Source organism: Felis catus, chromosome B3 (genome assembly GCF_018350175.1).
Source record: "Felis catus isolate Fca126 chromosome B3, F.catus_Fca126_mat1.0, whole genome shotgun sequence".
Lineage (NCBI taxonomy): Eukaryota > Metazoa > Chordata > Mammalia > Carnivora > Felidae > Felis > Felis catus.
Genome location: NC_058373.1, coordinates 114,884,062 through 114,896,949, shown reverse-complemented (window position 1 = coordinate 114,896,949; position 12,888 = coordinate 114,884,062). Strand labels below are relative to the sequence as shown.

Sequence of the window (12,888 nt, the reverse complement as noted above, 5' to 3'; positions counted from 1 at the left end):
TGCTGACCAGGCCCAGATTCTCCCTGGCAGGGAGGAGGTAAGGGAGGTTAAGGGTGGGGTCCCTCCTCCACGTTGGACTTCTGGCTCCTCTACCCATTACCCTGGGCGCATTCCTAAACCTCCTTAAGCCCCATTTTCTTATGTGCAAAACAATGGGCTGTTATGTGGAGTGAATGCGAGAACGTGAGAACTCAGGCAGGCAACGTGGTTGTCTGCTGCGGGGAGGACTCAGGCAAAGGGCTGTTAGTATCCCATGTGTACCTGTGCCAGACCAACGTCGGTGCCTGCAGTGTCCTCGAGCCCGGACTCCCCCGCCCGTTCCCGCTCCCCTGTCTCACAATGTCCTCACCCAGTCAAGGCCCACTCCCCGGTCCCTCCCCTGTCCTGCGGTCTCCATTCTACCCCCACATAATCATGGCCAGCCTGTCCCTGCGGTAGATTCTGACTCCTTGGCCTTACAATAAGCTCTCCAAGGGCAGGGACCACATTTTATACTTCAGAAGAAGTATAAAGTGCCTCCTAGAGTGCCATGTACAATCCTGTGCTGTGGACGATGCTCCAAAACTCTTCTTGATTGGAAATGAGGTTACATCTGCTTGATAGTGCCTTTTGATTTTCTCAAAGCATTTCCGCATGGCCTATCCCATTTAATCCTTACAGCAGCCATGCAAGGCAGAAAGGGTACAATTATTGACTCCATTTCTCAGAAGAGACAACCGAGGCAGCCAGAAGTAGAGCGACTCGCCTACAGTCATGCCGTGGCCGTGGAAAGAAGCGTCTTTCCACAGACCTTGCTCCTGGCCACCTGGAATGCGGCAGGCGCGTGCTGGCTTACCGTGACATGGCTCCAAAAGGGAGTGGGGAGGGGCGGAGGTCTAGACCAAAACAGGTCTGCGGTGACACCTCGGGTTCAAGAACTTACCTTCCCGCCGATCGTTGCGTAGGCACTTGACCTTGGGGATCCTGGTCAGGAGCAGACAGTCTTCAGCTGAAGGTGAGGAGAAGGAAGCAAGCTCATTCAGACAGGGGCATCAGGCCCTAAGGGGTTCGGTCGCCCCTGGAACTGCCCAGAAGGTGTCCCATGGCGAGCCCAGGGAAGGGGCTGGGGCTGGGGAGGCACGCAGGAGCACGGTCATCTCTAATGGCCAAAGGATTGCCCTGTGCCCCACTCCCAGGCCAGACGGAGGAATGCCTGTCCTAATGGGATTGCTCCCAGGGGGCGCCAGAGAGCACTAGTAGGGCGCGAGGCCAACACCAGCATAGCCACACTGAAGGGACAATCCTCAGCATATGGCAGTTGTAATAACAAAGGATGCTATACTGGTGTTGTTTCAGTTGTTAAAAAGGTCATCTCTGGGGTGTCCCATCCAAAAACACCACCACTCTGGGATGCCTGGCTGGCTCAGTTGGAAGAGCGTGGACTCTTCCTCTCGGGGTGGTGAGTTTGAGCCCCACTTTGGGTGTAGAGATGACTTAAATAAATAAATAAATAAATACAGAACAAAACAAGACACCACTCTTTCCCCTCCTTTGGCACCTGGGAGCAGAGTCAGGGAGGGCACCCAGAAAAGACTGAAGATCTGGTCGGGGGCAGAGGTCTGCCTGTGAGGTCCAGGATGACCTCCGGAGAGTTGGCCTCCACATTCTGGGGGAAGGAGGGTTTGGAGGGATGTGAAAAACAGAAAGTGGAAACTTACGATCTGAACTGAAGTCATCCACTAAAATGATCTCCTGGATCAGGCCGGCTGGAGTTCGGTTCAGGACACTAGAAGGATGGGGACAGAGGATCCCGGATTTAGGGGCCACCTTCCATTTACCTCTCTTTGCCACAGAGCTCCCCCACCACCCAGCTCAGGGGCCAGCACACTGGCCACCGGCAGCTGCTTGCAAACCTTCTGGGCCCTGAGCAGCGGCTGAGGAACAATGTGTTCTCCGGGCTTTTCCGGAGACCCGGCCGCCCCTGCACCTGCGGGGACCTGTGCCGGACAGGTGATGGTAACTGCTCCAGTGTAGACAGGACCTGTAGCTGCCCTGGCTGCTTAGGCTTAACAAGCCCTGCCCGGGGGCAATACACAGCTGGACCCCGAACTGCCTGCCTAGAAGGCTAGTGAGTCTCCTGGCCCGATGGGTTAGCAGGGGTGTTCCCAGGGAAGCCCTTTCCCACTTTCCTTCCCACCGTCCTTCTTCTTCCTCCACTCCCTGGTAAAGGAAACCCATGCTTCCTTAATCCCTGGAATACCACTGGGCATTCCTTTCCACATCCTGTTCTCAGTAAAGAAATGGGGTGAGTAGGAGTTGTACTGGACCACAGGACCAAGTTTAGGAGGACAGAGGAGCACCTCCCTCTGAATCGTTGACAGACACCTACTGGCCTGCCACCCATTCACCTGAGGCTTCATGTCCATCCCTGCCTCCCTCGGCCCCTGACCCTAGAATGTTTGCCCTTGTCCTGGGGACCTGACATTGTGTTTGTGCATCCCGATATCAGTTGGATTTCCGGGGTCTCCCAGCCCCAGCCTCTCAGAAGGATTGGACTCCCCCTCCCAGTGGCTGCGGTCTTCATGCTGCCTGGCCCAGCACCTTGTCCCAGTGTGCCCCCCTGCCCCCGTGCCCCCCTGCCAGGGGCTTGGCAGCGCTCCCTGAGGCCTCGGGGAGCAGCACTACTGAGATGAGGGTCCCAAGGGGTGGCTTACCTCTTCACCGTGCGCAGGAGGGTAGAGCGGGCCTCATTGTGGAAGGTGATGATGACGCTGGTGGCTGGCAGGTCGGCGGAGTAGGCCACAGAGGGGCAACTGAGAATGGAGCACAGAGGTCAGAGGGCACTGTGAGAGCCTCCTCAGGGCAGGCTTGAGGCTTCTCTCTGTCCAGCCTGCTGCCCCCTGGAATACCACTGCGGGATTGGGAAGGCCAGCCAAAACCAGGGTGCGAGCCTGCCCCTCCACGGAGTGCTCCTCCGTGCCCACGCAGCCCACCCTGGAGCCACAGGTTGGGGCACCTTCCCAGGCCCGGTCACCTTTGCCAAAGACCTAGGAGTGAAGCGTTTATGAGGGCTCTGGCCCACCATGTGCAGGCACCGTTCCGGGCCCCAGCCTGGGGCCAGCAGACAGAACTCCCCGCCCGATAGAGACAGAGACACGGGGGACAGGAGGGAACAGCCTCTGTTTTGTGCCTGGCACCTGTCGCTTCTTTCTCCTGGCTCATGACATTTGTGGGATCTGGAGAGGAATCACCCCCATTCTGCCCGCATGTGACTCCCGCTACTTACTGCCCAATACTGACAGCAGGCCGCTGACACCCGGCAGGGCAGCAGCCTCCCTCCTCCCGAGCCCTGGACCTCTGGAGCAAACAGAAGCCTCTGAGAAGACACCATAAGCAGCTCCTGCCACCCCGCTCCCTCCCCGCACAGCTCTGGGCTCGCCTTCTCCCGCATTTTTAGGCATTGGCTTCCCCCTCCTCAGGAAAAGGAATTAAAACAATTCATTCCTGCCAGCCTTCATCGCTGTTGCTACTGCGAATGCTTTTCTTCGTGTTCCTGGGGCCGGCGGGAAGGCAGTTGGTTTTCGTGGCAATCTTCTTCTTTATTACAATTGCTCTCTGACTATTTCGGCAGTGACTGTTTTTTTATTCCAGCATTCATTCCACTGACAGCCGCTTATAGTCGAATTCCCAGGCCCATTTCCTGCCCTGCCGGAACGGACTGGGTCAGGCAGGCAGGAGTTCCACCAGCCTGGGACCCCCCTGGGAGGAATCCTGTGAGGCTTTAAAATAATTCTCCTTGAGAAGCAATGCGGGGAGTAGGAGGGGTGGAGGGGTAGGGAGACTCACCCCTGCCCCCCTGAGAAGCCAGATTTTCCAAGTGCATCCTCCCAGAGGCATGTGGATTTGGGGTTGGGGGTGGGCTTGGCCTGCTGAGCTGGGGAGTGTTGGAAGAAGTAGCCACCTCCTGGGTGCCCAGCTCAGCCCCCTGGCACTGACCTCTAGGGGGCCAGGTCTCTCACTGTGAACCCTAACTATCCTGTGCCCAGGAAGCAGAGACCCTGGATAGTGATGCCCATTCTTCACCTGAAAGTGGCCAACCTCCCCATACCCCATCTGGGGGGCTGAACTTGACCCCCTCCCCACCCGCCCCCTCCAACCCTCTCCACTCTGCATTTCTCTGGGATTTATAACTATGAGGATGGGGATTAATCTGGCTCCCAGGAGCCAAGAGCCTCTGAAGAGGTTTGTTCCATGCCTACGTTTTGAGTTTGGGGCTGGTGGGGTTTTCTTTGTGATGCTAGTAGGTCTGCCCTGCCTGGTCTCTCTGCTCCCCTTGAGGGAGATCGAGGCTGGGCTAGGAACTAGCCTGACAGTTTGGAGTCCAGCAGAAGCTGCAGTCTGCAGGGCCAGGAGAAGAGCATGGCTCACCCCAGTGTGCGAAAGCCAGCACCTTGGCTGCTCCCCCTACACACGCGTGCGCTCTGCGCTCATATGCACACACACCCAATCCACCTCGGGCTTCTGGGAGGGTGGGCAGCAGCCCTGGGGCAGGAGGGGAGGCTGACCTCACCAACCCACCCCTGCCTTGGATTTGAAGAGTCTCATTTTAAAACACGCGTCGTCCCAAGAGGAACTCCTCCTTTAAGTTCTTCCGTGAACACCTGAGAAGGCGGGGGTTGGGGGCTTGGTGGGAGGGAGGACAGAGGTGATCCAGGCTAACCCTGGGTCAGTTCAGAGATTCGGGTCTGCAGAACCTCTAGGCCTTGGGGTCTAGGTTGGCCATGGCCAGGGCTGCCAAGGAAGGTCTCCAAGTGGAGCCGTGTGGACATGGCCTCGTAGACCCCACAGTGCAGGTAGACTCTGCACCAGGACCAAGAAAGAGCTTCTGAGACCTGAGCTGGCCCCTGGACCTGGGTGGGGGTCTCCCCAAGTAGCAGGATTATTGTCCTATTTGGCAGCGTGAGTTTCTGGAGGCTGGCAGCGCTGGGATTCCAGGACAGCGAGGACAGTTTGGGCCCCGCCCCCCAACTCAACATCCATCTCACTCTGACAGGCTGCAAGCCCACTGGATTTCAGGCGCATCTCCATGACCGACAAGGAAGGTGCTAGAAGCCTGTCCCCTTCTGCACCCTTACTTCATACACCTTTTGTGCTGTGGAGCAGCCGCTTCAGAAGGAAAAGCAACGTTGGTCCACATCATCCTCACGTACCCTCAAATCAGGACCAGCCTGGCCCTAGGTACCCAGCTAGGTCCAGCCCAGCCCATGATGGTCACTCAAAACTGTAGGCCATGAGTGGTCAGCTCCACCAGGCCCTTGCTGACCTGTCTGCACGGAGTACAGAGGAAGCCCCCAAACCAGCCTGGGTCGGCAAGGAGCCTTGCCCGGAGGAGAGGACACTGAGGGGTGTCGTGAAGGTGCAGGTGGTGGGGGCGGAGGTTCCGGTGGAGGAAACAGCGTGTGCATAGACAGGGGGAGGGGCAGGAGGGTATCAGACTGCAGGAGCGTTAAGTGCTAGGGGGAAAAGGAGCAGAGGCTCGGGGTCAGCAGGGGTGGCTTGCACTTCGGGCGGAGGGGCTCAGACTGTTCCCATAGGTGAGGGCAGGAAGAGGGCGCTGGAGGCGGTGACTATAATCTAGACAGGACACGTCAAGGACCTGAACCAAGGAGGGGGCTTGATGACTTCCCCAAGGTCGGTCACTCACACCGGGTGGAATCAGAGCGAGAATCATCATGGAAGGCGTCCTTGGTCTGCTCTGGGGCCTCTCCCACCACCTACCATACTGACAGAACCAAGAGCAAGGCTGGGAAGCTTTTCTGGGAAATGTTTCCACTGCTGTGGAAGCCGGGGCAGCAGGGCGGGCAGAGGAGAAGGGAAGGGATGTCAATGGGGCAGTGCACAGAACTGCACTGTTTGCACAGTGTGGGCATGGTTGGTGGCACCTCTCCACCTCAGGCACCACCAGCAGGCTCGGCCACCCCCCTCAGTCCTCCCTGTGGCCCCCAGGCAGGTCCCTCTCACTGGGACGCTGGACTGAGGTGCTGAAGGGCTTCCCTGGCCCCAGCTGAGTTTCCTTGGCCTTCTCAGGCCCTCAGGAGGTCAGTGAAACAGAAGAGTCAGGGAAACAACTGAGGGTGAGGGTTTGAGTGTCTCAGTAACTAGACTGGGTTTCTGAGTCTCCTGAGTGTCTGAGGGAATCTTTCACATTCCTTTTTTATTTTTTTTATTTTTTTTATTTTTTTTAAATGTGTATTTATTTTTGCGAGAGAGAGACACAGAGTGCGAGCGGGGGAGGGGGAGAGAGAGGAGACACAGAATCTGAAGCAGGCTCCAGGCTCTGAGCTGTCAGCACAGAGCCTGATGTGGGGCTCGAACTCACGAGCCATGAGATCATGACCTGAGCTGAAGTGGGGCACTTAACCGACTGAACCACCCAGGCGCCCAAAATCTTTCTCATTTCTCAAATCCACGTGACCAAAAGGAAGCAAGCTAAGTGGTGTTGGCCCTTCCCTCCACCTTTCTTTCTCCCTTGGCACAATGGAGGCCTTACCTGTAATGGCGGGTGTCCCGGATGGGCCGGTCGGGGCTCAGTTTGTCACTCTCTAGCTGGTTGAAGGCATGCTGCCTGTAAGGGTCCTCTCCAGCCTTCAGCTGTTTGGCTGCCAGGTACGCCTTCTCATCAAAGCCTCTGGAGGGTGTTCCTGTCACCTGAGACAAAGGTCAGCATCAGAGAGGTCCCGGGCAGGAGTAAAAAGCAGCCACCGTGTGCAAAGTACTTACTACTAGGCAGGAGCTAACTGCGTTGCCTCATTTGTGCCTTATCCCAACTCTGTGAGCAGGAGATCGTTATTTCCCCCATTGTACAGATAAGGAAACTGAGGCTCAAGAAGTTAAAAAATGGTACCCTCATGTGTACAGGGAGCGTACGGGAACTCTCTGTATTTTTTGCTCAATTTTGTGTACTTACAACTGCTCTAGGAAGAAAAAGAAATCTATTTTTTTTTTTCTAAACCCAAGGTCAGTGTTAGTAAGTCACAGGTTCTGGATTCAAACTGGTTGTTCTGACCCTGAAGGTCATTCTCTTGACCGGTGCTCTTTGCGGGATTTGGAGAAGGCGACTCCCAAGATGAGGGGTCCTGAGGGGACCACCAAACAAGCTGGAGGTTGTCAAGCAGCCTGCGGCCTCCTATGGATGAACTTGGCCTGACACCGGCTCGGCATGTAGGAAGTGCCTGATCGGTGAAACGCCCAGAGCTCGGACAAGCTGCTGCACAGAGAACTACCTGTGAGGACAAGCAGGCCCCTCCAGGCTCGTGCCAGAGCTGCTAGAAGGCAAACGCAGACAATGATGCATATTCTCGGGGACTTGTGAGGTGCTGCTGGAGTAGCCCTGTGTCAGAGCTGCTGGCTCACAGGTGCTAAGAGCTGGGGAGTGATGGATGACAGATGCCATGGCCCAGCCTCTCTCCTCTTGGCCACACCCCACTCTGTGGTCCCAAAGTCCCCCCACGAAAGACCTGGGGGAAGGACACATCTGAGATGAATGGATAGATAGATGGATCCTGACATCTCATTATTTGAACCAAGCTGCTGGCCGGATGTTTCCCAGCGTGCTTTGAAATATCACCAACCATGAGGCATCCCAACTACAACCCTTCTGCCTGACCGGCAGCCTGGGCGGGAGCTGTGGGCCCCCAGAGGCAGCAGGAAGGTGGGTGAGGATCGCCCATACATAGATCCTCTGCATGAGGACCCCATCACAGGTCTAGCTCTAGAGGGATGGTCCCTGGAAGGCGGCCGGACCTGGGGAAGAGGAGAGCGAGGTGTTGGGTGATTCTGGAGCACATCCACGGTGGCCCGGGGCCTCCGTGTCCCCCTGGGAGCCTAGCCCCCAGCCTCATGACACAAGAGTGCAGAAGGCTCCAGGAGTATCTCCATCAAAGCTGCCTCCCTGTAGGGTTCCAGCCTCCAGCTTCATCCTGTCCTGGGAGCCAGTCCCTGAGCCCCCTAAGGGCAGAGCCAGTGAGGGAGGTTTCCTCGTGTCCACTGGGCCCAGCCCCACGCTATGCACACATGCTCAGGATGGTGACCACAGCTGCGCCACTGCGGTATTCAGAGTTGGCGCCATGCCAGGGACTGGACAGATGTGGCACAGCCCCCCTGGACTGGAAATCCATTTCAGGAAAGACGGAAGGAGGGAGGGAGAGGGCAGGGGAGACTGTTCTGACTTGAGTCTTGGATTGCTAGAAGGATGTGCAACTTTGAGAGTGAACACAAGAGGTCCTCTGGGTCCTTCCCACCTGGGAGAAGGTGGGGTGCTAACTCTGCCTCCCCCCTGCCCTCCCCCCGCATCCTTCCCAGCACAGGTCAGAGAAATGGAAAGCAGCCTCCAGTTGATGGCTGAGGCAAAATAAAAGAAGAAGTGCAGAAAGCTCCCGAAGGGAGAGGATGCCGCTTTATTATCCTGCAAGTCAACTGTGGGAAATAACCGTGTTTATTTATTTAGGACTTCTGGCCACTCTGCGGGCTCAGGAAACCTCTGGGCCCTCATCCCACACTCACCCATCGCCCAATAAACATTGATTAAGAGTGGCCCATCTACCAGGCACTGGGACACCCCTCTGCAAGTTCCAAGGCCCATCTGATCATCCATTCATTTAAGAACGCTTGAATTCACTCACTCCTTCATCCAGCCACCCATTCATTGAGCAGAGCGCCACTGAGCACTCCCGTGCTCCAGAAGGAAGAGGTGCTTCCCCCATCCCCAGCCAGCTGCCTTCCTGCCTTAAAGGGCTTAGTCCCTTCAGGGCCTCAAAACTAAGCTAAACACCCTCAAAGATGTCCAGAAATGCCTGCTGCTCCCTCAGCAGATCCATAGCCTCTGCTGCTCCAACTGTCCTCCATGGTTAGACCCTTCACTTGTGAGCCACCTTGTGAAGAGGGGTGCCGTGGAAACACAGTTCCTACTCCCTCCCAGAGGTCTTAGCTCTGCTTTCACGTTGACCCAGCGTCTCTGGGGCTGGGAGCTGAAACATTAGTTGGCCCTGAGTCAGCCGAAGTGGAGGAGACACTGAGGAAGGGTAGGATGTGACCTCTGCGGGGCTTTAATTTCCTCTATCCAGCGCCTCCCTGGCCTTACCCGGCAGGCACCACCCAGAACTCTTCTACCTGGTATCCAACCCCCGTTTACACGCCCACACCTGCAGCTCATTTCCTGTGGCCCTGTTCTTTGATCTTGAGACTTGCAGACCTTTGAATGTCCCATGGGTACCTCTAACCCAACACCTCAAAACAAATTCCTCACTGATCAGCAAAGCTGCTGCTTCTCCTGTGTTGCCTTTTGCAGAGGGGGGCAGGGCGAACCCCCTGGTCCTCCAGGCAACACATCCGGGGGTCATCCCCGATGTGCCCCTCCCCTTGATGCTCCACAGCCTGACTGAGACCCCTGCCCCGCGCATCCACAGTGGTGTCCTATGGGCGTACCGCTAGTGCTAAATCAACAAATATTTCCTGAAAGTCTAGTACGTGCAGACACTGTGGAAGAGGCTGGAAAGATAGAAATCAACAAAAAGCAGTATGGACCCCAGAAAAGAAATCTAGGAGTCCAGATCACCCCTCCTTGCTCCCCACCCCATGCCAGACATGGCCATGGAAGATCATGAAGAGATATCCCCACCCTCAATCAGATCACGGGTAGCTGGAGCATGGGCCAAGGAACTTCATCCCATCCCAAGCCTAGCTGGAACAGTCCAGAGATGGCGCATGCATCATGGATTGGTGACCAGTGAATGCTATTCCCCTTCTCCCCTCTTCTAAAGGGGAAGTGTGTAGCTGTTCTCCTGTTTTCCCACCCACACTGCTTACTAAGCACGTTGGCGAGGGGTAAATGCATCCTTTGGCTCTAGGCTTCAGGACTATGAGGAGCTATATCTGGATCAGCCCGAGAGACCCAAGATCCTGGGCTTGGAGCCAGTTGGAGCCTCTGGATGGGAGGCGTACTGCTGCCCTTTCTGGAGGGGACGAAGGCACTTGGAGCTCTTTGTGCAATTCCTGCATCACGTGACACTGATGTCCGTGCTTTCCTTCTCTTTCCTTTCCACTAGAAGGTGAGCTCCCCACCTTTGGGCTCCCAGCACCTGGCACGTGGTAGGTACTGAGTGGATGTCTGCTGAATAAAGGAACGAATGAATGAGCAAAGGAATGAATACCTAAATATTGTCCCTGTCTCAAGTATAATCAACAGGGGAGAAAAACACAGAGAACAAATGGGATTCCTTGACGCATCCTGTGACCTCCAGTGGCTTTCACTCTCCCCCCAGGCACAGTGGCCCAGGACGCTCCGTGAGTGGGGGCCCAGTTAACACCGGACTCGGGTTCTGCCGTTGCTGCCTCCTGGGCTCTGTTCTGGTCACACTAGCCTCATGTTCTTTGAGCCTGCCGGCACCCTTCCCCTCAGCCCTTCTGTTCCTTCTGGAAGGTCTCTGCGTGGCTCCCTCCTTCACCCTTCTGCAGGGGTCTGCTCAAACTTTGCTTCTCCGGTGAGCCTTCCCCAACCACTACCTGTGACCTCAGCCCCACGCTCACACTCCCTAACCTCCCTCCTTGTTCTATATTTCCTTATGGCACTTAGTGTCATCTGGTGTTCTATGTGTGTATTCTGTTTATTTTATCTTCTTGACAGCTTCTCCCCACGAGAATAGAAGCTTCACAAGGGCAGGGGCCATCTGTTTTGTTTAGTGCTGGACCCCAAAGCCCAGAACAGTGCCTGTGTGAAGGTAGGCTTCAAGATCAATGGCTAATGAACGCATGAGCAATGAGCTGTCATGACCTCACTCGTCCCCCTTCCCCCTCCCACACACATGTACTTGGCTAACACATTGCTTGGAGTTGAGATGGACCAAAGTGGGTGGCAGGGTAGTTTATGCTTGCCTTGGGGATTTCCTTCCCACTCCTATATCCTGGCTGAGCTGTTAATCACTGTCCTCCTGCCCCACCAACACCTCAATCTCCACCACAGGGATGGGCACCAGGCCCAGGCGAGTGCACTCCCGGACACAGGGATGGATGAAGGACTCGTCACTCGACTCAATCTGGGCCAATCAGAATCCATCCTGGAACTTTTTTTTTTTAAGTTTATTTATTTATTTAGAGAGGAAAAAAATGTACACACGCACACACATGCAAGTGCAGGGGAGGGGCAGAGAGAGAGAGAGAGAGAGAGAGAGAATCCCCAGATTCTCATCCCCAGAGAGATGCATGCAGGGCTCCATCTCACCAACCGTGAGATCGTGACCTAAGCTGAAATCAAGAGTCAGAGTCTTAACTGACTGGCCACCCAGGTGCCCCCATTCTGAGAACTTTCTGTAAGATGAGCTCTTATGGTGCCTGGGTGGGTGGTCCAGTTGATTGGGTGTCCGACTTTTGATTTTGGCTCAGGTCATGGTCTTTCATGGGATAGAGCCCCACGTTGGGCTCTGCACTGGCAGCATGGAGCCTGCTTGGGATTCTTTCTCTCCCTCTTTCTCTGCCCCTCTCTTGCTTGCACGTGTGCACGTGTGCTCTCTTTCTCTCAAATAAATAAACATTAAAATACATACATGCATACATACATTCATACAATAGGCAGGTTTAAAACAAAAAGTTGAGCTCTTTTCATCATCACTGCTAAGCTTGGGAGGCAAAGCCTTCTTGCCTACCACATGAAGAAATTTTCTCTGGAGAAGGAAGCCAAGAAGAAACAATCAGAGCCAAGAGACAGAAAGAAAGCTCTATAGTGATGTTGTTTGGGGTTCCTGGGACTAGTCGTATCTGATTCAAATTCATCTTGGGTTTGGGTTTTTTTTTTTTGGTATCTGTCTATATCTATCTGTCTATCTACCTACCTGTCTATCTACTACCTATCTGTCCCTTTGTGTGTGTGTGTGTGCGTGTGTGTGTGTGTGTGTGTGCGCGTAAACTAGTTTGAGTTGACTGTCCTTCTCTAATAACCAAAAATCCGGAGATGTCAGTCCCTCAGTCATTTCGATGGATAGAAAACCATTCTCCAAAAGTAAGAAACAAATCAAAAACCAAAACCAAAAAACGAGCCACCAATGGCAATGACACAGTTTGGTGGCAGCCATCCATTCCAAGACATCAGGCTGGTCCCTGGCATCTGGCCGAGTGACTTGAGCCCAGAGCCGGGAGGAGTAAGCTCAGCCTTCCCCAGCAGGCAGGGCTGTGGTCAGGCTTTGGGGTGGGGGTGGGGGTTCCATCTGGACAATAACTTAAGAGCCCCCTGGAGTTCCCCGGGTGAGGAAGGAGGGTTGGGAGATGGTGAGTGACAGCCTCCTGGGCCTCCCACAGCCCTCCAGCCTCCTCCAACAGCCCTTGGCAGACGTTTAGACGGTGGCCTCCTCCCCAGTCTGTCCTTTTGGGAAGTGCCCAACCCAGCACTTCCACGTCCAACAAGGTCAACCACATCTGAAATTGTTTAAGCTGAAATAATGAGTCTGCTCTATAAAATGGGAAGAATGATTTCTCATTTTGGAGAGTTTTATTTTCAGTCCATCACTTCAATTAAACTTTGAATCCTGCCTGACCTGCTTCAGGTTTTTTTCCAGCTAGATTTGCTTACTTCTTCTTGACTGCTAAATTTAGGAAACAAACAGCAAAGGGGAAGGTTGAAAATAAGAAAGGAAAATATTTTCCACATCATTTTTAGCAAAAAACAGTTCAACCCCAAATCCCCCAGCCTTGTAAACTTTCTTTTAAAACACACATGTACCCCTAGATTGAAGATTTGAACAACTCAAACTCCTTTTAAATAACTGCTGTCTAATTTCCTTTTACTGCCAGTAAAACAGGTACCTGCTGGGCTTGCCTTTCACTAAATTTCAGTGAAACTGCAAATAAAAAGCCTCTGGTTCT

The 12,888-nt window shown here is 54.5% G+C and overlaps 1 protein-coding gene across 2 annotated transcripts in view; it reads right to left on the bottom strand.

Annotated features, from left to right (window-relative positions):
- GALNT16 (polypeptide N-acetylgalactosaminyltransferase 16) overlaps positions 1-12,888 on the bottom strand; it is a 92,959-nt gene that overhangs the window by 26,424 nt on the left and 53,647 nt on the right. For both annotated transcript variants that reach the window (XM_003987773.6, XM_019833202.3), the window contains exons 2-5: positions 6,530-6,687; positions 2,694-2,792; positions 1,698-1,765; positions 923-988 (exon numbers count right to left, since the gene is read on the bottom strand). In XM_003987773.6, coding sequence (XP_003987822.3) covers positions 923-988; positions 1,698-1,765; positions 2,694-2,792; positions 6,530-6,687 — 391 coding nt within the window. The remainder of the gene's footprint in view (positions 1-922; positions 989-1,697; positions 1,766-2,693; positions 2,793-6,529; positions 6,688-12,888) is intronic.